At 52.0% G+C, this 26,286-nt stretch overlaps 9 protein-coding genes across 9 annotated transcripts; 4 read left to right on the top strand and 5 right to left on the bottom strand.

Annotated features, from left to right (window-relative positions):
* Nucleotides 1–168: 168 nt before the first annotated feature.
* Nucleotides 169–1,779, bottom strand: BDP55DRAFT_733171 (uncharacterized protein; the record flags this gene model as incomplete). The annotated part of the gene is made up of 1 exon (XM_060580045.1): nt 169–1,779. One exon carries the CDS (start codon nt 1,777–1,779, stop codon nt 169–171), a length of 1,611 nt encoding a protein of 536 aa, XP_060424298.1.
* A 562-nt stretch (nt 1,780–2,341) lies between these two features.
* Nucleotides 2,342–3,806, top strand: BDP55DRAFT_707511 (short-chain dehydrogenase). The gene is made up of 3 exons (XM_060578076.1): nt 2,342–3,036; nt 3,093–3,315; nt 3,377–3,806. Exons 1-3 carry the CDS (start codon nt 2,491–2,493, stop codon nt 3,550–3,552), a joined length of 945 nt encoding a protein of 314 aa, XP_060424297.1. The 5' UTR covers nt 2,342–2,490; the 3' UTR covers nt 3,553–3,806.
* Nucleotides 3,807–4,726: 920 nt separating this feature from the next.
* On the top strand, nt 4,727–5,539 carry BDP55DRAFT_772509 (uncharacterized protein; the record flags this gene model as incomplete). Its single annotated transcript, XM_060581141.1, has 1 exon — nt 4,727–5,539. The coding sequence occupies exon 1, from the start codon at nt 4,913–4,915 to the stop codon at nt 5,537–5,539; it is 627 nt and encodes a 208-aa protein (XP_060424296.1). The 5' UTR covers nt 4,727–4,912.
* A 75-nt stretch (nt 5,540–5,614) lies between these two features.
* BDP55DRAFT_591991 (family 28 glycosyl hydrolase) lies at nt 5,615–7,379 on the bottom strand. Its single transcript, XM_060570936.1, has 3 exons — nt 6,736–7,379; nt 6,555–6,679; nt 5,615–6,499 (listed from the first exon to the last, which is right to left on the bottom strand). Exons 1-3 carry the CDS (start codon nt 7,230–7,232, stop codon nt 5,724–5,726), a joined length of 1,398 nt encoding a protein of 465 aa, XP_060424295.1. The 5' UTR covers nt 7,233–7,379; the 3' UTR covers nt 5,615–5,723.
* A 768-nt stretch (nt 7,380–8,147) lies between these two features.
* Nucleotides 8,148–16,290, bottom strand: BDP55DRAFT_755497 (uncharacterized protein; the record flags this gene model as incomplete). The annotated part of the gene is made up of 3 exons (XM_060580746.1): nt 8,148–9,729; nt 9,785–15,952; nt 16,023–16,290. 3 exons carry the CDS (start codon nt 16,288–16,290, stop codon nt 8,471–8,473), a joined length of 7,695 nt encoding a protein of 2,564 aa, XP_060424294.1. The 3' UTR covers nt 8,148–8,470.
* A 2,095-nt stretch (nt 16,291–18,385) lies between these two features.
* Nucleotides 18,386–19,152, top strand: BDP55DRAFT_772506 (AhpD-like protein; the record flags this gene model as incomplete). The annotated part of the gene is made up of 2 exons (XM_060581140.1): nt 18,386–18,567; nt 18,646–19,152. The coding sequence occupies exons 1-2, from the start codon at nt 18,442–18,444 to the stop codon at nt 19,150–19,152; spliced, it is 633 nt and encodes a 210-aa protein (XP_060424293.1). The 5' UTR covers nt 18,386–18,441.
* A 241-nt stretch (nt 19,153–19,393) lies between these two features.
* BDP55DRAFT_719775 (uncharacterized protein) lies at nt 19,394–20,777 on the bottom strand. Its single transcript, XM_060578450.1, has one exon. It carries the CDS (start codon nt 20,535–20,537, stop codon nt 19,422–19,424), a length of 1,116 nt encoding a protein of 371 aa, XP_060424292.1. The 5' UTR covers nt 20,538–20,777; the 3' UTR covers nt 19,394–19,421.
* A 544-nt stretch (nt 20,778–21,321) lies between these two features.
* Nucleotides 21,322–23,213, top strand: BDP55DRAFT_591982 (major facilitator superfamily domain-containing protein; the record flags this gene model as incomplete). The annotated part of the gene is made up of 5 exons (XM_060570935.1): nt 21,322–21,483; nt 21,573–21,879; nt 21,922–22,404; nt 22,464–22,688; nt 22,747–23,213. 5 exons carry the CDS (start codon nt 21,322–21,324, stop codon nt 23,187–23,189), a joined length of 1,620 nt encoding a protein of 539 aa, XP_060424291.1. The 3' UTR covers nt 23,190–23,213.
* Nucleotides 23,214–23,537: 324 nt separating this feature from the next.
* On the bottom strand, nt 23,538–24,933 carry BDP55DRAFT_707506 (uncharacterized protein; the record flags this gene model as incomplete). Its single annotated transcript, XM_060578075.1, has 5 exons — nt 23,538–23,790; nt 23,840–23,907; nt 23,973–24,379; nt 24,435–24,484; nt 24,540–24,933. The coding sequence occupies 5 exons, from the start codon at nt 24,931–24,933 to the stop codon at nt 23,645–23,647; spliced, it is 1,065 nt and encodes a 354-aa protein (XP_060424290.1). The 3' UTR covers nt 23,538–23,644.
* Nucleotides 24,934–26,286: the final 1,353 nt, after the last annotated feature.

Here is a 26,286-nt window from a genome sequence, read left to right as displayed (position 1 = left end):
CCGTTGCCGCTGATGGGGATGGTGGTTTTCATTTCCTTGCGCATGCCGCTGTTGGTATCAAATTCGGACCTCTTCTCGTTATCCATAGTTTTCTGTCGACAACATACATGAGAGGTGAGTCTTGGTGATTTCTATGCCATCCTCACTTCGAGCTCATCATGTTGAATCTCAATAAACCAAGTTCACCTTGCCTTCCGAAGCTGTCCTCAACGCCCAGTCTTCAACCCGGTCAAGGCCCCAGATACATGTAAATAGGTGCCTCGCAAACTCATCAACATCAACTGCAGCTGCATTATGGAGCAACCCGTCACTATCAAGCGAAGGCACAAAGAGATTCCGATCACCGCAGCCATTGTCACCGTCATCGTCGCCGCACTCCGCCCCCGGACGGTCAGTAGCAGTACCGGCACCACATGTGTCTCGCCCGGTCCTACTGCCATTCCCAGACGTCTCCCGGCACAGCGCCGCCCAGCGCGGGGCCGATGGCGCATCCCATAGTCCCGCGCGGGCGGTGAAGAGAGCTCCTCCAGAGCACTCACCCCATTTCCCCTTGAGGGCGTTATAGACGCCTAGAGTGCAGACGACGATGATCCAAGTACGGCGGACGGATTCGGAGAGGACCCAGAGGTTCCAAGTCCAGAGGTCGTGGTTGAAAAGTTCTTCCTTTGGGTGTTGGGGTTTCTTATTTCTTCCTGGTCTGGCGGCGTTGGCGGCGCTGGTGTTTGCCGTGATTTGCTCTGCTAGGTCAGTGTCCCTTTGTGCCTGGCACTGCCATGTTGAGGGGGGACACTGGTGCCTGTATAGGGTTTCGGCGTCTTTCTGGGCGGATTGCCATAGCTGTTTTGCCCAGATGTCCAGGGTCGGTAGGTGTTCTTCGGCTGCGGCTCGTTGGCCTACTGAGCCGTCGAAGAGGCGGATGATGGTGTAGACGTACAGCGCGTGAACGCGAGCTAGGTGATCCCTGGTTTCCAGCATTGAGTCGCCTTCCGCCGCAGGCTGACTCGCCAGCAGGGCCGTGGCCCTTTCATCCAAGATACGATGGACGAATGCTTCATTGAGAGACGTTTTGTGGAAGTACACAGACGCCGCGGCAAAGGCGTCCTGGACGGTCGAGGGGAAGTAATTCCCCTCAGCGTAGAGGCTGCGGTGGATGAATGGATTATGTCCCTCCATCACCCACCGCCGGACCCAGGCCTGCAGGCCGCGGGTGAAGTTTGTGAGCACGGAGACGGGGTAGGCGTCACGCGGGGGCGCGGGCCAGTGGTCTATTCTCCAGGTTTGGGGGGCAAGGAACCATTGGCTTCCTGCGAGGGAGGCAGCTACGGAGGATGTGAGGCGCGGATAGTCTGGTTTGGCGATGTGTGGTGGATCAGATTGTTGGTGCTGCTGCGGTATTGGTGCGGGTTTTGGGGGCGGGAGGGTGAAGGCTGTTGATGGTGAGAGGTGGAAGTTCGGGGTGGTGAAGTCTAGGTCTGTCCAGGGCATGCTCCAGATGTTTGTTGTTAGAGGGGATGCGTCGAAGAGGAGTGTGTCTGGTATTGTTGTCGACATGGACTGCTGTTGCTGCTGCTGCTGGAGCGGGACTGGTGCCGGTGGTGGTGATGGGTCGGCGAACGGCAGCGGCCTGGCGGTCTCGGGCCGCCGGCGACGCTTTATGACGGGGTATTGGCAGTCCACGTCGCGGTCGTCGCAGCGGGAACACGATGGGAGGCCTTTATCGCAGCGGCGCTTTGATTCCGTGCATGCTATGCATGCTTTTTGCTTGGAGAGGCGACTCATTTCTCGATACTTGATTCCCCCTTAGTAATAGAGGGGATGAAGCGTGGTAGACAGCTGCTTTGCCTTCGTTTGAGTTACCTCACACCACATGAGGTACTCAGCTATCGAGTTGTGACTTTCGTTGAATTGAGCCGTGTTTGTCATCAGCCCGAGTTCGTAACTCATCTGAGACTTGGATTGCTGAAGCGAAAACCAGGCAGGAGATCCTTTGAGTTGAGAGGATGACGGCATTTGTCAGCGCTAGGAACCAAAGGCGCGGGCTCGGGACGCCCGTAAGCAAATACGGAGTGGAGCCACCCGCAGCGCCGGTGCGGGTTTTGCGGGTTTTCGGCGGAAGACTTGCGGGAAACTAGCGGGAACTCTGTGCGGGTGTTTTGCGGGCTTCGCGGCCGCCCCCATTGGGCAGATCGGATTTGAACGGATTCTATCACGATACAGCCTTTGATGGCTTACATGATGACAAACGCTGTGGTTGATAGCAACGTTGAGCAATTGATCACGTCTTTGCTGACTGAATTGGTGAGAGTGAGTGGTTGGTATTAGTGTTATTAGCAGTGCTGGAGAACGGTATAAGACGGGGACGATTCTGCGGAAAGATGTAACAAAATCGAAACCAAATCACCAGCTTCTTCAATCTTTGAAATCCTGTCAAGATCAATTACACCTCAATTACCCCAGATATCCCCAAAACACCTCGAACACTACTTCAACATGGACAATGACGTTGCCGCCGCCGCTTTCGCGGCACTGACTTCCACCTCTATCTACGAAACCGGGATGACATTCACCAAAAAGGAACACAAGGAGACGTATCCAACCATCTTCCCTTCCCGCCCAGAGCTCTCCCAGGCCGGACGAACAGTCCTCATCACCGGCGGCTCAGCAGGTATCGGCTTCGCCATCGCAAAGGGCTTCGCACAAGCCCACGCCAAGCGCATCATCATCCTCGGCCGCCGCCAGAATCTTGTCGATGAGGCGGTCTCGGAGCTGAAGAAGGAGTTTCCCGAGGTGCAATTCGACGGATACCCGAGCGATGTGGATGACCTCGCAGACGTGGAGAAGCTCTGGAAGGGCTTCGAAGAGGATGGCACCGTCATTGACGTCCTTGTGCTCAATGCAGCCAAGATTTCGGAACATGGACCCATCTTGTCTCTTGGAAGGGATGAGGTCTGGAGCTCCTTCACTATGAACGTCCGCTCGCTCCTGGATCTCTCGGAGAGGTTCTACAAGCAAAAGAATGGCGAAGGTCGACAGAAGGTATGTACTATCGATGAAGTGCGTGAAATTTGCCAGAGCTGACAGTTTGGCTACAGTTCCTCGTCAATGTGTCTACGGAGGCCAGTCACAACTACACCAAATCAGGCCCTTGGCCTGCTTACAGCGCCAGCAAGAACGCAGGGACGATGCTGATCCAGATGATTGCCAAGGACACGCCTCCCGAGAAGATGCAAGTTCTCAACTTCCACCCGGGCGTGGTGCATACCTCGGCTTTCAAGAATGCTGGGATCCCTGAGGATATCTATCCGTTTGATCATGGTAAGTGTCATCCGGAATCAACGAAGTTCTCTTGCACCTGCTAATTATCCCTGTCCTTTAGTTGGCCTGGCTGGAAACTTTGCCGTCTGGGCCGCATCTGAGGAGGCGCGCTTCTTGCATGGCCGCTTCGTCTGGGCCAAGTGGGATATTGAGGAGCTCAAGAGCGGCGACATTGGAGAAAGGATCAAGAACAACGATCACTATCTTAAGGTTGGTGTCGTTGGACTTCAGCAGTGAGCTTGTCTTGCGATACCGCAGTCGATATCTTGCCGCTGGCCCAACAATGGTCGCTCGGAGGAGAGAAACCAAACTACAATAGATTAGACGAGGTTTTCGCATTCTAGGAATTCAATTCTATTACATCCGAGGTAATTTAACAACTCAGAAAGCCATGCAGAAACCTCTTCTTCCAGTTTTAGCCCAAGTGCGCACGAGCAAAATTGAAGGAGTTGGAAAATACGCCACGACGCCCCGAGGACTCCCAGGCAGTTGGAATTCTAGGAAAGCTTGATCTGCCGAGAAACAGTTGGCGTAAGGCTGGAACAATGCTTACATATGGTGGCTTGAAACCTTTCATCTCGAATCGAGTCCCTTCTTGCTGTAACGAGTCACGCCCATGGGCCCTTGGCTTCTCGGTCAACGAATGCAGATGCTTTCACCAAACCTTCGGAAGACCTTCAGCCAGAATCATTCACCTGCACCATTCAATCATAACATGCCTATCCCGGCCACTTTGACCGTCAGTGTTGCGTACTTTCGAGTTCCCGATCGGTCTTGAATGCATTTCGGGTCTTTTGTCAGTGTTGAGATCCATCGAGGGAGGCATCTTGACTAGGTAATTATTAGGTAAGTACGTTTACTTACCCAGAGCAAGCCCGTTTGACAGTAAGCCTCCCTTTTTTTCCTTTTGATAATAAGAGGTTGGTCCAGATCGCTTTTTCTGGTTTCCCATCTAAACTTCTTGAGGAGTGTGTAACGACCTAAAATAGCTCGAGGCAAAACATGCTCTAGCTACCTTAGAAGACTAGCTTTGCTATTTCCCCTGATTCGGCCATCTTAGTCCCTTACACCGAAACAAAACTAAAGCCTTTTGGACTAAGTGTTCCCCAGCCGAACCTTTCTCTGAAGAAGCTGCAAGTCATCCTCCTCAAGTATTTTGGGTTAGCTGAAGGGCTTGTTGCCACTTCATAAGCCATGGCTAACATCATCTCAAGAGCCAGGATGACGCCGTCAGTCGTCAGGATGCCGCTCTGACAGCACTCAACTCACTTCTCATGAAGCCTGTCTACCTCGTGATTGATCTTTGCAGACGTTGATGCGCACTAGGTAGAGCACGGTCGCAAACAGCGGCGGCGGATTGAAGCCAGGAATCCTTATTTTCATGCTTGAGATTAAGCTACACCATGGTGATCAGGGGCATGAGAATGAGATACGTCCTCGTTTGTTCATGTATTAATTGAGACGTATGTCGCACTCCCGGCCATACCATAACCCCATCAACTACAGTCCACTCCTTCATCATCCTATTCGTTGACACTCACTTGCATATCTCAACCAACAACAGTCTTTACCAGATCTTACAATCATCTCTCTCAACATGTACGCTAAGACTACCCTGATCGCCGCCCTGGCCGGCTCCGCGACTGCCGTCTTCGACGTTAGACCGGACCGTATCCGTCGCGATGTTGTTCCCCGTCAAACTGAGCTCGCCGCCGACCCATGCCTCAACGCTCTTGGCACAGTCTACGCCAACGCACCCACTCCTCCTCCCAAGATCCTCTCCTACGAGATGACTGCCCCTCCGCAAACCGACCCTTGCAGCATCACGGTCCCTGCGGAACTGAGCGCCGACTACTCCAGCTATACTTCTGAACTCCTCAGCTGGGTCGACGCCAACTCGGCCTCAATCGCGTCGGCGGTGTCCGTTTGCTCCACTCTCTCCGACTTTGAGACCGAGATCCCACTCTGCACGGCGGAACCAGTTGGTGGTGCTACGGCATCTGGCTCTTCGGCACCAAAGACAACTGCTGCTGGTGGCGACTATCCTTCTGCTACCGGCGAGACAAAGACTGGAGCTGCCGCTGGCACGGGTGCCGGTGTCAGCGCGACAAGCGGCCGCAACAGTCCCACACAGATTGCCGTCAACGCCGGGCCCCGTCAGACCGGTATGATTGCTGCCGCTGCCGTTGCCGCTGGCTTTGTTGGCGTTGCTGCGTTTTTGTAAAAGGGGAATGAACATACATGCATCACGAAGGAATATACTGGACTTGAACTTATTGGGTTGTCAAAATTGTATATGCAAAGTTTAATTTTATACAAGAATCTACGCCGTCACTGCACGACTCGGTCATCATCTTGACCCGTGATACCTAGCTCTACTCAAAGAAGAGTGTAACCCAATTACTCATTCAACCCTTAAAGGGTCTGACCTCCCACGGTGTAGCCACAGCCAGAGCCGTTGTGCACTTGGCCGCCAGAGCAGCCTTACCCTCATCACTGGTGGCAGAAACACAAGGGGTACCAATGTCTCCCTTGATACCGTCGCACAGAATGACGGGGTCGCCACCGCAAGGGGTGGTGATGTTGAAGTTCTTGAACTGGATGTTGTCGCAGACGGCGTTGGGATTGGTCGAGCAAGTGAGCTTGGCGACAGCACGGCCGTACTTTCCGCTGGAGTATCCAGAGAAGTTCTCGAAGAGGATGTTGCTGATATTCATCTGGGAAGGGTACGCAGCGCAGGTGGTGGCGTTGATGTTGAAGTAGCACGAGTCAATGAAGGCCGTGTACTCGTTGTTCGCCTGCCAGAAGTTGCGGAAGGTGACGTTGTCGATGTAGCCGTAGCCAATGTTAGGGCCGGCCCAGGTCTTGAGGCGGGCACCGTGCTGACCGTTGAGCATCCAGACGTTCTCAATGACGACGTCCTGAACGAAGCTCTTCTCGCCGGCGTACTGGCCCAGGGATCCAATGGACTGTCCGTGGGTGCCGTTGCAGTACATGGTGTCGACGTGGATGTTGGTGGCGTTGGACTTGGGGGAGAAGCAGTCGTCGCCAATGTTCACCCAGGCGCGCTTGACGCGGACATCTTCGACGTTCAGAGAGTCGAAGAAGTCGGTGTTCTTGGGCTCGGCGGTGTGGTTGTTGGTCTCGGCGGTGACAATGACGTCCGTGAAGGAGATATCCTTGGCTGGACGTCGTGTTAGTGTTGGTCGTTCTGCAGCAGTTGCGATGGTGTCACTCACAAGTCACAATGAAGGTAGTCCAGCAAGGAGAGTCCTTGAAGTGGATGCCCTCAATAGACAGTCCAGTCGCGTTCTCGGCATAGAACAGGATGGGACGGAGGTAGGCGTTTGTGGGGTCCAGAATCCTAAAAGTTTGTTAACAATAAGCTTAAAGTAAGTCAGGGATCTGTAGAAAGCTTACTCAAGACCAGCAAACTCGTTCCACCATCTTTGACCGTTACCGTTCAGAACACCCTGGCCGTACAGCTTCACGTCGTTTCCTCCCCACTTCCAGAACATGATGGAGTTCTGGAACGGGTGGTGGAAGGCGTTGGCTTGCCAGTACGGGGTGTCATTGGTGAACTTGATCTCACCCTCCCAGTGGACATGGACATCATTGAGCCATGTCAGATCGAGCGGCTTGCCAATGATGAATGTCTGGTTAGCGGGAAGATGCAAAGTACCACCGTTGTTGGCCAGCTTCAGACCCTCGACAAGCTCGTCAGAGACGTCATCCAGGTCATTCTCCGAGGCACGTAGAGTGTACGTGTTACGGCAGCCCCTGGCGCGCTTTTGGTAGGGGTGCTTCACGCGGAACTCGTCCACGTTGCGAGGGACGCCGGCCGGAATCAACTCGGCCGAGTAGGCAAGGGCGCTGCTGGCAGCCGCCAGGACGGCGAAGATGGACGAGACTCTCATGGCTGCGTGTGGGATTGAGTGGTGAGAAGGAAACACACACGAGGTTGAGTAGGATTGCCAAGTGAGATGCCAAGTAAGGAGGCTGCTCGGGGGAGGTGATCAGCCATCCAGAACAACTTCCAGAGCGCGAGCGTCTTCATATACTCGTGCCGCTTGGCAATGGACCTGCATCGCCAAGTCACATTTCTTTCCAATTGCTCTACACCCAGAGTGATCATCATGGCTACCAACAGCTCTTCGGCTCTGAAAATATTCGATATCTCTCCAAAGTCGGGGTAACATGGCAGGGGGGGGCATAAGCAGCTAGTTGGGGCGATATCAAGCTAGTCTCGCTTCGCCCAGCCATCTGGAAATAACCAGGACGCACTGCACGAAGGAGAAACAACACAATCCATTCCACCTATCAAGCCCTCGTTTATCCTCCCGTTCAGCGTTCTGTTGCTTCTGCATCAATCCATCCGCGTAATCAGCAGACCGCCGCACCGGGTCTCTCGCCGGCCTCGCAGTAGCCCCAGGCTCCCCCAGCCGTGCGCCCATGGGGGTTTTGACGGTTGACCAGCCTCGAACCCCATCGCGACGAGGGGGAGAAGTTGGGGAAGATGCGAGCAAACGAGCTTTAGCTGAGGTGGATTCGGAGATTGTGCAGGTTGCCTGCATGTCGGTTCCTAGGGTCGACAGCGCCGTCTGGTCTACGCGAGCAACTGATTGATGGAATTTCTCGACCATGGTCAACGGAGAAAACTAGCCAACAATCGGATGGATTCGACTTGCGTCGTTAGTCGAGATTCCCCCGCACGAAGCTGCAATCTCCCCCAGTGATCCATCTCTTTGTTGGAAAGGTTGCTCTTCCTTGTCGGTCCCCCGCGTCGTGATGTGGATGGTGGATTGTGGAGGAACTGTGGAGGGTTGGCCAAGAAAGGAGTCCTGTCCGTGGTCCCGACGCCCCAAAGCTTCAGTCAATTCGGTCGTTGTCTTGGCCACTTGGCCACTTGGCGTTTCTTTTTGCCAAGAAATATCATGTCTTGATTTCCGGAGGAAATTGCCGAAGTGAGCGCCAAGGCTTCAATCATGACCACACACCGTCTCTTCCACACTTTCTCGAGAGATGTCTGAAGAACATAGCTTATCCAAAATCATTCCCGGATTTCGATTGAATCGCTTTAGAATGTGGGAAAGAATCAATTACTGTACGCCAAGCGAAAGTTTCTATCGTTCTACGTCAAGGCCCTTGGTCCTATTCACAACTCTTCGAGTACCAAATCCGCCGTGGTGGCATCCGTTAGAACCTCGATCAAAGCAACTATATCATCCGCAATATTTTCCGCCACTGCCAGATCCAAGATGGTGTCGTCATACATGACCTTCAGTATATGACGATCACCCAGCGACTTGGACACTTCGACAACCAGCGCGTATGGCTGGTACATCCGCACCTTCGACTTTGACATGACAAGCCATCGGTAGCGGCAATTGGGGTCATCCTTGGCTGCTGGCTCGAACGGTTGAGAGAGGAACAAGATTCGATTTCCGTGTGTCTCGCGAGGTAGACCAGCAACACCGTAAATATCGTCGAGACCGACCAGGCCGTTCTCGGTCACATCCCAAAAGTCATCTTGTAGCTTCCCGAGGAAGTCGCGCACTGATTCCTTCGGATGAATGGGCGTTCGGAATGGCAAAAAGTTGGCCAGCGTTCCGTTGATGGATTGAGGATCCGGTAGCGCTACGTTGCGACCGCTCAGCAAGTAGTCAAAGCGGATATCTGTGGCTTCGGTCGCTGCAGCCAGCCAAAGGGAGAATGCTCCTTGGAAGATGATGCTCGGAGTGACTCCGAGGCGAGAAGCTACTTGGTCAATGTCCGTTGTCACGACCTCTCTACGCAAGCTAGCGGTAATCTTTGGCGATGAGACTGTAGCGAGATTTCGACCATACAGCTTCTGGTTGACAGGCCTAAGCCCATCCACCTTTGCCTTCCAATAACTAAGGCTTGACGTCTTGTCTTCCGCAAAGACATGTTGGGAGAAGTCGCGGAATTCGACTGGCGGTGGCACGCTTTCGCCCCGGAGAATGGCGCCAAAGTGGTCATCGAATACGCGAAGCAAAGTGCCGTCGTATACGGCGTGGTCCATCTTGATGACGAGGTCCCAAGAAGCGTCGCTGTGGGCGATGACGGCGTATTTGATGAATGGACGACCAAACTCGAAACGCGCCTGCCAAAACTCTTCGATGAAGCTCGAAGACTCTGCCTCGGAGTCCAGGGCCACCTTGGCAACGTTCAATTCAGAGCCGTGAAGAACAACTCCGACCCAGCCAGCTTCTGGAGTGTCGATCCATGTCGTCCGCAGGATCTCGTTGACCTCCGTGAGATGGCTGGTCGCTTCAATCCATGTATCTGGGTCAACATCCGCCGTCATACGCCGTACAGTCTGCAGCGCCCACATCTGTGACTCTCGGCCACCCTGTTTGAGGAATTCTGCTTGGCCGGGAGGGCATGGGTACACTTGAGGAACAGTTAGCTGGGAGTCGTACTGGAAACGATGCAGGGGACAACTTACCGTGGTCGACATCCGCATCCCATGCAATCCCAGTTTCTTGGGCAGCTACCTTGACGGATTGAGGAACCTCGAATGAACGCTCAACTACCTGACCGTGTGCTTGTATCTTGCGCAAGGTGAAAGCCATGTCTTTCAGCTTGGGAGACTTGAGGATATCAAGCACCGTCAGCGAGTAGCCTACTCGTCGCAACTGACCTGTCAGGCTGATGGCAGAAATAGAATCACCACCAAGCGTGAAGAAATTTGCCTCACGTCCGATCTCATTTTGGGAGACACCGAAGATATCAGCCCAGACAAGCTCCAAGATTTCTTCTGATGGTGTCTGGACTGGAACGACTTGATGGTCCTCGCCCGGAGTCTCCAGCGTGCATTTCGCCAAGTACTCCCTGTCGAGCTCGTTGGCCAGCACTTTGAGGGCCTTGCGGTCGACTTTGCGCGAGGGCAGCTTGGGGAAAGCGCTCATCGGAATAACGAACTTCGGAACCATGTATGTCGCCAGCGAACGCATATTCTCGCGCAAAACACCACAAGAGGCCCGGGAAGTTGACGGTTCTTGAACACCACTTGGGTCAATGGGCGCAAGAGCTTCGTCAAAGATGCAGAATGCCACAAGATACGCCTTGCCTTGAATAGTAGCAGCTAGCGCCACTGTATCCTTGACGAGGCCGGAACGGCGGATTGAGTTCTCGACCTCTCCAAGTTCGATGCGATGGCCATGGATCTTGACTTGATTGTCCTTTCGTCCGAGACATTCGATCTCGCCCCCTGGAAGCCAACGCGCCAGGTCTCCTGTACGATAGATGCGTGTACCAAGAGTGTTGCTTTCGACGTAGGCGGCTTCTGTCAAGTCGAGCCTGTTCATGTAGCCGTCGGTAACTTGCGGTCCTCCGATGCAGAGCTCGCCAACAGCGCCGTATGGTGCCAAGGTCTCGCCGTCTGGACTAAGGATGAAAGCCATGACAGTGGGAAAAGGAGCGCCTATGTTTCCAATGCAATGACCCGTGACTTCCGACGACGGCTCGATGCTCTTAGTCGTCACCACCATGGAGGTTTCTGTCGGCCCGTACACATTCAAGATTTTACAGTGACGGCTCCAAACATCAACGACGTCTGGAGTCAGAGGCTCACCGCCTACTATTAGGGTCTCAAAGTCTGGAACATCTTCGGGACTGAAGAGCTTCGCGACCGTTGGGGTGACAATTGCTTGCCTTACATTCATGCGGTTGATGCATCCAGCAATATCAGAAAGCAAGGTTTCGGTGGGCGCCATGCAAAGGGTTCCGCCAGTGCTAAGTGTGTTGAAGAAGTCTTGCACAGATGCATCGAAGACGTAGTTGGCGAATTGCAAAGTCCGCCAGCTACCCTGGAATCGGCCTTCGACCTGTGCCATGCTGGCGACTGCAGCTGCGGCCGCTCGGTGAGGTACCATGACGCCCTTGGGCATGCCAGTGCTGCCAGATGTGTAGATCATGTAGGCAAGATTGTCGGGTGTCGTGCGTGTTGACGGCGCGATGTTGGCATCGGATCCATCGCTTGTGACGGTAATCAGCGTTTCGTGACTTGGCATGACCAGCGTTTGAATGCCGTAGAGTTGTTTGATGTAGATTCCGAATTCAGCATGTTGTGAGTGGGCCACGAGAAGCTTCGCTCTTGTATCGGAAACCACAAAGCCATTTCTCTCCTTCGGATTGTCCGGACTGAGAGGGACATACGCTCCTCCTGCCTTCATAACGCCCAGTATAGCAACCATCATGTCGACTGACTTTTCAAGCATGAGAGGCACCAGGTCTCCTGAAGAGACGCCGTGAGCAGTGAGAGTGTGAGCGAATTGATTCGAAAGTCTGTCGAGTAGTGCATACGACACGATCTCATTGCCGTCAAAGTCGATGGCAGTAGCGTCCGGCGTGGCGGCGGCTATTCTCTCGAATGCACTGTGAAGAAGTTCTGCTTCAGGGAGTCGAAGACTCGTGCGGTTGGAGAGCGTGTTGGAGAGATAATCACTCTCTGCATGGTCCATAACTGACACCGACGCGAGCTTCGTATTCGGTTGAGTGAGCAAGGCATTGACAATATTGACAAATGAGTCTCTGACGAAGTGCAACCTGCGAGATTCCATCGTACTGATCAAGCGGATGATCGTTGCGGCGGGACCTTCCTCTACTTCAAGCACAGTAGTATCAGAGCCGGACGCCCACTGAGGTCGACGACCATGTGCCCGAAAGACTTCTCCAGCATTCTGCCTAGAAGCACTTCCCTCATCGCCCTGACTGACAAGAATGTTGACAAGTGTGTCAAAGGCCTTGCTGGGAAGGTTACCAGCACGCAAAGCGCCAACAACACCGAGTTGTGAATGTTTGAGGAGCTGTGCGAACCCTGAAAGAGTCCCCTTCAAGTGGTCTCTGACGGTGGAGCTGGGATCTACTCGGATGCGTTGGGGCACCGTGGTCATGGTGGGACCGTCGATCTCATTTATGTCGGCCACGGTAATCTCTCTTCCAGAGATAGTGGTTGCAAATGTGACATCGTCACTTCCTAAGTGATGTGAAAGCAGAATGGACCAGGCACTATAAACGACTGCGCCAAGTGTAGAACCGAGACGTCGAGCTTGCTGGCTGACGCTGAAACCAAGTTCAAGTTCAATCTTGCTGGTTTCCTCGCCCGGGGAGTGATTCAACTTCGTGGTCTGCGCCCCCTTAAGATATTCAGACCAGAATCTTTGACTGAAGGCGCTGTCTTGGGATTGCAGATGTCTGACAAAGTTGCTGAAGGCTGGCCGATCTGTAACGGTCTTGCCTAAGTAGACTGATGCCACATCTTCGTAAAGAAACTTGTGAGACCAGTAATCGAAGAGCGAGTGGTGCATTGAAACCACCAGGACGTGACCAGAGAGAACTGTGGCGTTCCATAGGGGGGCGTCTAGTTCCCACTGGTAAGGGTCTTGCTTCGAAATGAAGGACTCTAGTGGTTCCGAAGACTCGTACCAGGGAAGTGGTAGATCATGGCGAATAGTCTGCAGGAAAGATCGTTTATGTGGTAGAAAGACCGCCCGAAGGATGTCCCGTGAACGAAACACTTGGTCAAAACTCGCTCTCAGCTTTGGAAGGTCGACCGTAGCAACATCCCAACTCCGTGAGTATGTGTAAGGGTCGGATGGCGTGTTCAAAGTTGACAACATAGTCTCCTGAAATGGTGTTGCAGGATAAGCGTCAACGATGTTGACGTCACGTCGTAAGTTGGAAGCAAGACGGGGGTCGGCAATAAAGGCGAAAGGTTCGGGCGCTTTCTGGGACTCAGCATTGAATGCCTGTGACTGGGCTGCCATTGTTCTAAGAGATGTTTCCCCGAGCAGCTCACTCAGCTCGACTGACAATCCGGCTTTGCGCAGCTCAGACACAACCTTGATAGCTTCAATCGATGATCCGCCTAGGTCCAGGAATGAATGCGATCTTCTGATAATTGATCGGTCAATCTTCAGAATGCTTGACCAAGCTGATGCAATAACGATCTCTGACTTGTTGACAGCATCAACGACATCGTTGTCGTCACCAATTTTTATGAGCTTAGTAAAACCAGAAACCCCTAGGTCCTCAGCAGAGCTGCGTAGAAAAGCGTAGTTGATCTTCCCATTGGCGTTTTTGGGGATCTCTTTCACAGGGAACCAGATGCTGGGCACCATGTAGGCAGGCAAGCTCTGGTGTAAGAGCTCTCTAGCAGAGGTCACTGACGTTCTGAAGATGGATTTGTCTGCAAGGACGATGGCTGAAGCCAGTGCTCTGCGATCGTTCAGACTGATGCCCAAAGTGACAGATGCGGCGATAGCATCAACGGATCGCAGTAGCCGGTCAATCTCTGCGGGCTCAACCTTCTGGCCATTGATCTTGACTTGCATGTCCGCTCGTCCCAAGATCTCAATCTGACCATCCGCAAGTCGACGGGCTTTGTCACCAGTCCGGTAAAGCTTGCCGGCACCAAAGGGGTTGTCGACAAAGGCGCGCGCGGTGAGCGCTGCCTCATTGAGGTAGCCTTCAGCGAGCTGTGGACCAGAAAGACAAAGCTCGCCCGCGACAAGAAGAGGCGCAAGTTGTTCACCATCATGGCCTAGAACAAATGCATCAGTAGTATCGGCCGGATAGCCGACTAAGCGATGGTTGAAAGCACCTCCAGGTGATAGTTGAAGCTCCTTTCCAAAGTTGAGCTGAGTGCATTCGCTCAGCCCGTAGGTGTTTCTCAGATGTAGGCCCTTTCGTGCTGACCAGATCTCAACAAGATCTCGCGAAATCTGCTCACCCACCAAGGTAATTTGCTTGAGACTAGGTACCTCCTCGGGCTGTAACAGCGACAGAGCAGACGGAGTGATGCCAAGAGAGTCTACTGAGAAGCTGTTGATGACACCAGCAAGGTCGATTTTCAGAGACTCCTTGCTGGCAAGGATCAAGGTCGCTCCATGGACAAGCGTTCCCAAAATTGTGCGTTGAGCAGCGCTGAAGCTGGGATTGTAGAATAGAAGCCACCGTTCAAGTCCGTTCAGAGACTGGTGCGCTATGCCGCTCGCAGCCGCGCGATGTGTGAGTAGGGCACCCTTGGGCTTTCCTGTGCTACCGGAGGTGTATATCACGTAACAATGGTCTTCGGGATGGATCTCGACACCAAGGTTGGCCGACTCATCAGATGAAGGAACAGCTAGGCTATCTCCCGAAGAAGAGAGAACATGCTCGATGTCTGAGGCGTTGGGAAGTACATCGACGAATCGATGGCTAGCTAGGATAGTAGCAGGACTGAGATCGTCTATAATCTGCTCTAGGCGGCTGAGGGGAGTTTCGGGATCGAGAATAGTGTAGGCTGCCCCAGATTTGAGCACGGCCAAGACTGCGATAACAAGTTCCAAAGACCTTTCAGCCAGAATGGGCACGAACGATCCCTTCTCCAACTTGAGCCTTCTCGCCAGCAGATTGGCTTGGCTGTTGAGCGTGAGATATGTGACAGGTGCCCTGCCTTCAGACTCAAGTGCGGTTCTCTCGGGGAACGCAGCGGCGGTCTTCTCAAATAGACGATGGATAGTCGTAGGGTCGGCACTGCGTTTAGACAAGGACTGCGACATGATGGAGCGTAGCTCATCTTCCGATACAAGATCGGACCCTAGTAGCTTGCAGTCGTCTGCAAGCTTCAACTTGGCCGCGGCACTGATGATACCGGAGACGAAGTGTTGCAGCACAACCTCAATCTCTTCAAGAGGAATATAGGCCTTACACTTGAGAGTGAGCCTCAGCACCCCACTGTCGCTGATGCATAGAACGACAGGGAACCTTCGCAGCCCGGGAGCGATGCATGGTGTATTCGTCGTTTGACTGTAACTGACAGCAGTCTCAACCGAACTAAGGGTTGGGGCCTGACGTTGGATTTCCTCGAGTCCGATGAATGCGTGGCGACCAGCTTGAGAGTGGTAGACATCGAGAGCCTTGGAAGCTTCACTGATAGCTAAACCCTCGTCGCTCTCAACATGGAAGCGGACGGGATATGTCTGATCAACGCACCCAACGCAAGTATCTGAGCCGATGAAGCTCTCATCTCGTCGAACTGTACCGAAGACGACATCGTCAGAGCCAGTGTGAGTACTGATCACATGTGCCCAAACGACCTCGAAAAACGTCTGACGCCAAGAACCCAGGCGGTGGTGAGCTTCGAGATCATTGAGTTGCGCTAGTTCCGGCCCGCTGATGACAGCGCTGACACCATGCCTGCCCCTGTTGGTGCTTTGGGTGTATTCATCAGCGTGAGCACTGAATACGGATGGGGGGACGACCTCGGCCATGGTTTCAGTCCAGAAAGCCTTGGAGGCTCTAGCATGTTGTCTTTTTTGGTCGAGATATCGGATATATGTGGCAAATCCAGCAGTCTCAAGGCCGGGTAGCCCATGTACTTGAAGAGCATAGTCGAGCTTGATCATGTGCAAAGATGTTGTATCAATCAGAGCACGATGAAAATGAAGTACCAGGCTGATACCGTCCCGACGGCGAGTACTCTCAACAGTCACATAAGCTGGAGTCTGACTATGTTCAGTGAGACTCTTGTCCGGATGGTCCCATCGAATGCCCTCGACCCGGCGGAGAACTACGACGTGCATTTGGCCTGAGTCGGTGTCTTTGGTGATGTAAGATCTAAGGCAGATATCTGATCGAAGGAGTCAGGAATGAGCTAGTGATCGAAGAAATTTTGAGAAGAAGACAGATATAGAACTTACGGTGTGACGCTAGAGAGTTCCAAGCGTTGAAGACGTTTTCGAGACCAAAGGAAGATGGCTTCCCGGCAAAAAGTTCAACTTCTGCCCACTGAACATCTTCACCGAGAACTTCCTGCTGAATCTCTGTCGCAGGAAAACTGACTTCGACCTCCGAAAAGGCTAACGCACTTTCCTTACTGAAAGATTTGTCGTGAATACCGAAAGCAAGTTCATCAGGGCTGGGGAGGAAGAAGTCTTCATGCTTCTCGATATGACGAAATAACTGCATCGTAGTAGTCAAAGGTAGGCGGGTAATAAAAGGTTCAGTAGAGTGGAAGACTTAGGAAAGGAATACACAAATGTTGCAGTTTGAAGGCACAAAGGTTCGTTGGGTTCTATGATGTGTTGTTTTCCGGTATCATGGGCGTGAGATTCAGCTTATAAATGATACTAGAGAATTCAAATTATTTGTGCATTTGTGCCACAATCTGAAGCGTTCCAATCAATAGGTCGTCGCTCTTTCGTCAGCCCGTTGCTCTTGCCTCCGATGGAAACTCTCCATAACCAACAGCATGGGAGTTCCATCAGCATACAGCTCTAGATGCCTGAACCACTGTCATGCCATAGTCACCCCCGCGCGGAAGCAACTTTGGGCTTCCCATGTCACCATCTGCGGCAAGTTTGATCAAGGTCATCCTGGGCGTGGCCGCATCTCCCGACTTTCCGCTACCAGGAAATGGATCTCGTCAGTTTCCTAGATGATTGCGAATGTAGAGGCGAGAGCCCTCTCAAAGCTTAGCAATTGTGTGAGAACGATCCTGAGTCACATCGCAGACTCCTCGTGGTAAAGTTATGGCGTGCTCCCTCCAGCCCTCGTCCTCAACATCGATGCCAACTTTACAAACATGCCTCAAATCCGGCGCTACGTCAACATGGATGCGTTTCCGAGTCAAAACACTGGCCCTAGTGACCTGTCTGCAACTTCATACCACCGATACTGGGGCTAGAGCCGGGCAACTTTGTAGATGTATCGCCCCAGATCAAAGGAGCCATCACCGCGTGATAGCGAGGAAGAACCCTTCTAAGACGCATCTAGACAGCTTGAAACTCCGACTTGAGTCAGTCTTTGCGGAGTTACAGTCCTTTCCCGATAAAGCCGGTTCAGTCTTCGCATCCTACTCTGCTTGAAAACTGAGAATGTCAACATGGAGCCGAACTTGTCTGTTGTGATGGCACTTTTGCTGTTGCATGAAGAGTCACGCTCGGCGTGGAGGTTGTAGGAAAATGGCTCATGGTAACGGTGTAAAGAGACATTCTAGGCCTCACGGCCTGCTTGAAAATGCCTTCTTCCAGCCGGTGTCGAATACAACGGAAACTTTTGACGACGATCGAACCGATGCTCGTCAGTTTGTGCCGCAAAGAACGGCAAGAACCCCGGGAGCCGCCGGTTCCAGCCGTCCCTCGTAAGCTGTAACGGATGGCGACATGAGAAAGAACATATGCAGATGATTCTCGGATCAATCATACGAGTCATCTCTCATCACAAAACCAGAGTGAATCACCCCGGCCCAGCAATATCGTTGGATATTAAGAGAGCTTAGCATCAAGACTAGATGCTATTCAAGGCCCCGGACGGAAGTGGGGCAGGAGCGACGAACATGGCTCTTGAAGACATTACCCATGTTGTGCATGAGAATATCTGCTATCACAACGACTGTTGAATGGCGTCACTACATCCGTCTCCAGTCTTTCTCTACTTCTGCTTTACTTTGAGACTATTCATAGGTGGATATGAGGGAGATAGGATCGGATTATCAGATTGTTCGTTTTTTACCCTATTGAAGTACGTACATTTTTACTGACGCCATCTAATAGTTGATGCGACATACCCTGTCGATCGGAGAGACGTAGTCGGTAATATGAGGAGAGATCTTAACCGAAAGGGGTCATCATATTACGAAACCCCTAAATAGGTTGAAGTTGCAGAAAAAACATGGTTTTGCTAACAGGGTTGCTGTTCCTGAATCACATGAGTCTTCAACAAGACGAAGATGTAACCCCCGCGCGCACAGTGTTCGCCCAACTGTGTTCTTCTTGGCCATCTTCCTTGTCCGTTCTCCACATTAGACGAACCGGAGGCTTGAGCCGCAGACAATAGAACCGCTTCGACTCAAACTCTAACATATGACCATGTTCAACGGCCGGAGTGTGAAGCAGGTCATCATCTGCTCAATACATGGCGCCATTGGTAGGATGATGCAAGTTGGGAAGAAAATGGCATTGGGTTGATAACCTTGACAGAAGATAAGTCTCAACGGTGTTTAAAGGCCGGATGGTTGTAAGTCTCTTCGTCACCACGATCTACAACAATCAACTCTGCAACTCATTAATCCCAAGTCCTCCAGCTGTTTACAAGCTTTTGACATCATTATCTGCAATTATGGCTTCCTGGGATGATCGTACTGTCACGAACGAGCACTTGCTGCCCTACGTCGACTCAAGCACAGCTCCGCCTGACATTAAGGCTGCTCTTCAAACTCTTCCATTTGAGAGGAATGTCTTCAAGGTGCGATTGAGACCCCGCAGAGATCCCAAGGCGGCCGGGAGACTTTGAAGACCTCGAATTTGACTCTAATGGAAACAGCTCCTCGCAAACAGCAATGTATTCTTCAAACCATTCATGAACCTCCTGTCCTCGGCCTGGAGCGAACAACGACAGATCCGCTCCACCGATTGGCAACTCATCGTTCTACGTACAGCAGCTACCTTGAATGCTCCTTATGAGTGGGACGTGAACGAGCCCGTTGCTCGTATTTTTGGCTTCTCCGAGGAACAGTTCACTGCTCTTCGCAAGGCCGATGAAGATTTGCCAGAGGGTCTTTTCACTGTGCGTCAACGCCTTTTGGGGCGCATTGTTACGACTCTCGGACGCGAAGAGAAGGTTGATACAGAGACCATTGTGGAAGCCAAGAAAACATTCAGTAACGAGGAGATTACGGAGATCTTCTACGTGCAGGGAATCTATAGTTTCTTGGCCAGATTTATGAATAGTGCTCGCATTGACTTTGATGAGCCGATCCCGGGGTTGGAGGATCAGCTGCGCAAGTACAACGCCAAGACCATTGAGAAGGAAAAGCAGTATGTCGACTGAAGTTGTATGTACAGACTAGGATCAGCAATTGAAGTGGGTTATGCGAGTAAACTGAATCTCTTTCGCCTGCTCGTGCGTAAAGTACCCATGTTGCATGGAATTGGGTCAAGGTGCAATGTTATTTTTGCCGTCGACTTGATTTGGGGCTGACTCTTGTCAAGAATAGAATCAAAGTTATCTTAGATGCACTTCTGATCCCGATGTATAGATACAGCAACATTTTTGATTTCAGTTTATTTGAGTCGATTTGTACACCTGGTTCAAGTTCTCTACAAACTATGGGTAAACTTCAGCACGCGCTTCAAGTTTCCTATGCCCTCTCCAGGACCAAGAGATACGGCAGCATTGAAGCTCTGCTCGAAGTCATTCCTTCCCTCAGTCGACACCGGGACTTGGATTGCCTGTACATTAGGTGTCACCAGGGCACCTTGGGCCAGTAGATGCTGAAACCAAAGCAGGAGAGACTCCAGTTGCGCGGGCGTCCGCTGACTGAGTTGCTCAGAAAGACGAAAGTTGCGGAACTTGATTTCAGACCAGAACAAGAGGCGCTGCGAAAGACACACAACCCCATCCGCCCCGCCAAGAGATCCATAGTTAACATAGGTCCCTCCATGTGAAAGCAAAGACGCGAGTCGCTCTCCAGGATTCCCGAAGACGCCATCGATGGCTAGCGCCACGCGGTTGCGGCCCGCTGCGTCGGCGAGAGCAGGATGCGCACCGGCACCTCGTGCTTGAAGGTCAGACTCGGTAAGGACAGCTTCAGCCCCCTCGTTCAACAAGTCGGCCTTTAGGGCTTCCAAAGAGTCCGGACTGCGGTCGCGTACGATGCTGATAGTATGGACCCCCTTGATGCGCGCAAATTGAGACACCAATCGCGCAATAGTCCCGGATCCTACGTTTTGGACAATCCAGTCGCCAGGCTTCAGTGCTTTCACGTCCTCGACGAGAAGGTAGGCAGGCAAAAAAGCCATCCGAAGGAGCGATGCGCCAACAAGATCTTCGGTAGGCGAAAGGCGGATCACATCGACAGAGTTGAGAGTAGTCTGGCTTCGCCAAGTTCCTAGACCATGGCGGCGCGGGATGACGAGATCGCCGGGCCGTAGCGTTGAGGCCGGGGTCGTGGAGGACGGGGATTCGGCTCCTACGGCCTCAACTCGCGCGACGCCATCGTAACCTAAGATCGGCTCGCCATCGTGGGTGTAAGATGGTTTCACGGGATATCGACCCGCAATGACCAACAAGTCTTGTGGGTTGATCGGAGAGACGAGGAAAGACACGAGAACTTTGCCAGGGTCGACAACCTGAGTTGCTGCCTCTGCCTGGGGGTAATGGAGCCGAACAGTTGATGGCGAGTCAGCCGTAGGCTGGGACCGCGTGATGATCATGATGATTGGCTCGACTCCGAAGTCTCGACAGAACAAATGGTGTAAATAAGTTTGGGGTCCAAAACAGAGACTTGTTTGCAACTTCGAGTCTTACAACAACGGAGCTGTCCTTCTATTATGGCAAAGTGAAAGGGGTAATGACATGATCTCGACGTCCAAGTCACATGAGTTGCTTATTCGTTGTTGCTTTTGGCAAGCTTTCCAAACATCTCTCCGTGGGGGTCTCCCACAACACGTAACCGTTTCCAGGGCGCGATGATGCAAAGCACCCATGGCTTATACCTCATCGACAAACCTGGGCACTAGCCTTGTCAACAGCCACACAATGTCAACTTGTCACACAGTGCAGCGATATTAAAGTTTAGCACTGCAGCAAATCCTAGGGGTCTTCCGCGGCAAAGCCGCATCGCGGATCCTACTTACGACGGCCCGGACCGGGGGTTCAGGCCCACTACCCGTTTAAGAGAGATTCGCCATAGGTAGTATTCTCGATTCGCAATAGTGACACTTCCACATTCGGCAAGCTGATTTCTAATCGCCGTGGAGTTTTTGTTTGCTTGCAAAGTTTTTGCTGCATCCTAGTCAACAGACAGATGATGTCTGTACTCTACTCTGCTCGTGTTACATATACGAAGCCGCCGTGAAGAGACCTAGACGTCACATTTGGAATCCGGTCAAGCTACCAGAAGGTGATCTCAGAAGATTTTCCTTTTTTTCCCCCTGAACCTTTGTTGCAAAGCAACCTTTTCAAAATCTTTGAGAGCTTCCATTTGGATTCACAAACATGGCCGATTTGGAGAAGAAAGAGGCCGCGCGAAGTGATGAAGGTGTTCCGACACCACCTTCGCCATCCTCCGAGCCATCTCGCAAAGAAGAACCTGTTGACACCCAGGCTCTCAATGACACTGAAGACGCTGACCCGCCACGAACAATCCACGGTGTAAAGGTGCGTTGTATCGGCCTCCCAAACACCCTCAGCCCCTTTCCATTTCCTCTGGACCCTCCGAAGACTGAGCTAAACTAGTTGCTTCTCAGTGGTTTCTTGTGATCTGCGCTCTCCTCTCGGCCTTGTTCCTCTACGCCTTAGACAACACAGTTGTCGCCAATGTTCAAGCAAAAGTCGTCCAAACATATCACCGCGTCGATCTCGTCCCGTGGCTCGGAGTTTCCTTCGCATTGGCCTCGGCCGCCACAACTCTACCCTGGTCAAAGGCATATGGAACGTTCTCGGCTAAGAAGCTGTATCTTGGGTCTACAACTGTCTTCATGGCCGCTTCCGCACTCTGCGGCGCCGCTCCCGACATCAACTCCTTTATTGTCGGTCGCGCAATTGCGGGTGCGGGTGGTTGTGGAATGTACATGGGACTTCTCACACTGTTGTCAGTGACGACCACCAATGTCGAACGCCCCAAATATCTGAGTCTCACTGGATTCATCTGGGGTATTGGCACTGTTCTTGGCCCTGTGGTTGGAGGAGCCATCAGCGAGAGCAAAGCAACTTGGCGTTGGGCTTTCTATCTGAACCTTCTGGTGGGTGCCGTCGTGGGACCCATTTACATTATCCTACTTCCCGACTTCAAACCGCAAGCTGGCGTGACTCTCATTCAACGCTTGGCGCAGATTGACTACCTTGGCACAGTTCTCTCCATCGGCGCAATGCTCTGCGTTATCATGGCCATGAATTTTGGCGGGGTTCTCTGGGGTTGGGACGAGGGCGAAAGCATTGGTTTGTTTGTGGCAGCAGGTGTTTTGACTATTCTCTTCGTCTTGCAGCAAGTCTACTTTATTGGCACATCAAGGGAGAATCGTCTGTTTCCCATGCATTTTTGGAAGAGCCGAACCATGATCTGCCTTTTCTTCACGATGAGTCCGTGTTGCTCTCCACTCTTTGCCCAATCTTCGCGATCGCTAATCCCAGACTATCAGTGCTTGCGACTTTCGGAAGCTTCATTGGCATCTTCTACCTGCCGCTATACTATCAGTTCACCCGCGGAATCTCAGCAGTTGAGACATCTGTCCATCTTTTACCTTTTATCTTGTTTCTGGTCGCGTTCAACCTACTCAATGGACAATTTATGGGACGCACTGGGTATTACTACCCATGGTACATTGCTGGTTCAGCCCTCGAACTTATCGGCGGTGTTCTGCTGTGTGAGTCATTGCCCTCCTTTATAGGCGCGTATTGAAATACTCTGACCTTTTATATCAGATATTGTCGACGAACATACCTCAAATGCCAAGATCTACGGATACACTATCATCTTAGGCACAGGTGTCGGTTGTTTCTGCCAGGCCGGATTTGCAGTTGCCCAGATGAAGGTTCAACCGAACGAGATCCCTTACAGTGTAGGGTTCATGACTGTGGGCCAAATGATCGGCATCGTCCTCGGCACGGGAATGTCAGGGGCGCTTTTCGTCAACTATGGCCAACGTGCATTGGCGCAAGTATTCCCCAATGTCTCTGCTGACGTGATCTCTGACGCTCTCGCGGGTGTTGGGAGCGGCTTGATCGACTCGGCCTCACCCGAGGTTAGAGCCGAGGCAATCCATGGCATCACTCGAGCAATCCAACTGGCGTATGTGCCAATCATTGCTGCTGGGGCGATTTGCTTGGTGTGCAGTGTTTTCATGCGCAGGGAAAAGGTCTTCTGATTTCTTCGCTTGTATGTTTGTCAGTGGCCTACGGCGTTGCGCGTGTCACCGGGACTTTAGACGTCTAGACTGGAATTATCAAGATCATGTAATATGCTCCACAAGAGTCTCATTATAGAAGATAAGCAACATGCAGTGTATGATCAAAAGCTGATGTCATCGGGCTTGGCGATAATCTGTTTCCAAGGGTAAGTAGCCAGTTGGAAGATGGTGCATAAACAATCTGGTCAATATGCACGTGTAGTTGAGTTATTCACGTGTCACATAATATTCTCATCAGTTTCAGGGGGGGGGGGGGGGGGGGGGGGGAGTTCATGATTCACATTGGCAATTCCAGTACTCTTATGCGGTGTAATCTGCATTGAAAATTGATTCTTGGCGCCTGGTGTCGGCTTTAAGATACAGCTCTCTGCTGCAGAAAAATAATCAAGGATAGGGTTGAGCAACTAAAGTGACTACTGGAGGGTAACCGTTCCGGAGGTGGAGTCCTCCATGAAGATGCCGCCAAAGATAATTGCCTCCTTAATGCCAGTGGGCTGGGTTGCGGTTCCAACGGGGTTCTTCTGCAGAGAGAAGTGGTATTCACCAAGGCCGTCGAGAGCTGCATGATGTTAGGTTGGCCACACTCTGTGCTTGGGAAGGGAACTTACCATTGGCGACAGGCTCGGTGACCTGCTTCAAGGGCTCATTAGCGGTGCTGTGGAACACTTGGACGGTGCTGTGAAACGCTGTTAGTCAAACTGGCCAACTGTAGGATGGAATATTTCAAAGAGGAGCACATACTTGGCAGTGAAGTCCATCTTGATCGCAAAGTTCTCAAATTGTCCCTCGCCGAACGGAGTTGAGAAGATCTTTGCAGGCGGAGTGGTCTTGGAGTTACCAAAGACTGCAATCTCGTTGCCGTTGTCGGCTCCAGTACGGACATCGATCTGGTGGAAGGAGAAATCCTTGGACTCAAGGTTGAAGACCTGATAGTCGTGGGATGCGTTGAGGGGCTTGGTGGCATCGCGCTGAATGGAAAAGTGCATAGTGCGAACACCAGTGACAGCCACGTCGTTGAGCTGAGATCTGATGCTGGGGAGCAGATCGGCACGACGAATGTTCGACTGAGCTTCACCACCCTTGGGGACGAAGACCGACTTGTCATCAATGTTGATGGCGAAAGCCTTGGTGTTGGTGGCTTTGTCGAACTAGTAATTATAAGCAAAAGTCTAATATTTGTGATGAAATGGCTTCAATACTTACAAGTGAGGCCTGGCCTTCGGGGAAAGTAATGATGTCGCTGAACACAAGACCTGATCAAGTTTCAGCTTAATGGTTCGACATCAAGACGGATGAAGGATCACTTACCATCGCCCTTGACAACAGCACTCTTGAACACACTCTCGAGGACATTGAAGTTCTCGGGTGTCGCATCTGCCTTGATACGTCCATCAGGCAAGACAAGAGCGGAAGTGTTGCCAGCCTTTGCACCAGCACCACCAGCAGCGGCGCCACCAGCAGCAGCACCGCCACCAGCAGCACCGCCGGCATTAGCAGTTCCGTTCTTTGCCGCACCTCCAGCGGCGCCGTTGTTCCCATTCTTCTTGCCATTTTGCTTGCCCTTCGCAGCGTTGGCACCGTTGTTGTTGTTGTTGGCTCCGTTGCCTCTGGGTGCAAGAACAGCACCACCGCTGGCAGGAACGGGGTTAGCAGCCACAGAGGCGGCCAAGAGACCAACAAGGGTAAGGAAGGAGGGCTTCATTGTGATTTATGTTTAGATGTCGGGACACTCTAGAGAATGTGAAGATTAACGTTTCTGGCGTTTACAAACGAATGGATGCAGAGAAGAGCAATGGCCGGCACTGCGCAAAAAGAAAGTAAGTTGCAAAAGAGAAGCGAAAAAGAGAGTTGAGCCCGTTGTGTCAAGAGAAAGTGATGATTAGTATTCTTCCATCATGGGGTTCCTAAGGCGACGCCCATGATGATATATGCTATCAGCAAGAGCTGCTTGCGAACATCGCCATCGTTCCCATGCCATCCGAACATAGAGTTCAAGACTTCAGACTGCATCTGTCCGCAGACTTGCGACGAAGTTTCCCCCTTCTCTGACTCGGGAGTTTTGGCATGATTCTGCAGTGCAGTCTGATGTTTTGGGTGTAAAAGTCAAAATCCAGAGCCGCATTGCGACAATGCTGACACTTGCCCAGGTCTGTGAGATGGTGTGCTGGGCAAAAAGGGAGTTCGCTCAAAGAGGGCTCCAAAAAAAGTTTATTCTGGCTCGCTGTTGCTGGAGTAGTCCGGGGCAGTATTTAGTCGGAGACTTTACGATTCGGTGCTCGTCAAACAGGGGTGTGGCTTGTCAGGGGTCGAGGAGACGACGCATTCGAGTCAATTCAGGGAGTTTTGGCCAAGAAGTTCGAGTTTCGTTACATGATGTTCGCCGTCTTAGGACGTACGGGGTCATGGTTCCATGGAGTCGAATTCGGGATCTTCGGACGATTAGTCTAAATCTTCTCTCCGCCCTACACATATTACCGACCTGTCGTTGATATTACTTGCTCATATGCTGCCTCCCACCCAGGCCGCCGGGCATTCCGAGCACTCCGCCATGCTGCCCATGGACTTGCACGCGGATTCTGCCACAGTTTCGCTTTATGCATGTTTGGACAGAGCCAGGCCACGCAAGATGAGAAGACTTAATGACTATTCCAAGAATGGTGCATGTTGTCCGTACGAGAACGCCCGTTCTGTGGTCAACGTGGAGTAATTGCGTGATATGAATGTTTCCACGATACTGATCAACTCCACTAATAACAAGTTTACGAAGTGCCGTTTGAGAACCAGAAGTTCATTCCATCAGGTTCCATCCGATCTGAAATTCGGCTTCAGTAATAAGTTGATTGACATACAGGTCCAAGAGATCTGTACCAGCTGATCTTATGGCTTGGAGTCTTGACTTGCGACGAAACTGCTATTCTCCAGGGGCTTGCATGCAAGAATCAGTTCGGACATTGTAGCACAATGGTCATAATGTGCCATTCGGACATCGCTGAGACGAAACAGGCCGGTTCTCATAGTGGGTACCTGGCGACCGGAATAATTGAACTACTAGTAT

The sequence above is a fragment of the Colletotrichum godetiae genome (assembly GCF_030913485.1).
Source record: "Colletotrichum godetiae strain CBS 193.32 chromosome Unknown BDP55scaffold_59, whole genome shotgun sequence".
NCBI lineage: Eukaryota > Fungi > Ascomycota > Sordariomycetes > Glomerellales > Glomerellaceae > Colletotrichum > Colletotrichum godetiae.
The sequence above is the reverse complement of the archived record's forward strand: the minus strand, read 5'-3'. Positions and strand labels throughout refer to the sequence as shown.

What these genes read in the sequence shown, in the direction of transcription:
- BDP55DRAFT_707511 (XM_060578076.1), top strand. Translation starts at nt 2,491, where the DNA reads ATGGACAATGACGTTGCCGCCGCCGCTTTCGCGGCACTGACTTCCACC. An exon ending in ATGGCGAAGGTCGACAGAAG is followed by an intron (nt 3,037 to 3,092) that starts GTATGTACTATC and finishes GTTTGGCTACAG; the next exon opens with TTCCTCGTCAATGTGTCTAC. An exon ending in TATCTATCCGTTTGATCATG is followed by an intron (nt 3,316 to 3,376) that starts GTAAGTGTCATC and finishes CCTGTCCTTTAG; the next exon opens with TTGGCCTGGCTGGAAACTTT.
- BDP55DRAFT_591991 (XM_060570936.1), bottom strand. Translation starts at nt 7,232, where the DNA reads ATGAGAGTCTCGTCCATCTTCGCCGTCCTGGCGGCTGCCAGCAGCGCC. An exon ending in AACGAGTTTGCTGGTCTTGA is followed by an intron (nt 6,680 to 6,735) that starts GTAAGCTTTCTA and finishes ACAAACTTTTAG; the next exon opens with GATTCTGGACCCCACAAACG. An exon ending in GACTACCTTCATTGTGACTT is followed by an intron (nt 6,500 to 6,554) that starts GTGAGTGACACC and finishes CACGACGTCCAG; the next exon opens with CCAAGGATATCTCCTTCACG.
- BDP55DRAFT_719775 (XM_060578450.1), bottom strand. Translation starts at nt 20,537, where the DNA reads ATGATCATCACGCGGTCCCAGCCTACGGCTGACTCGCCATCAACTGTT.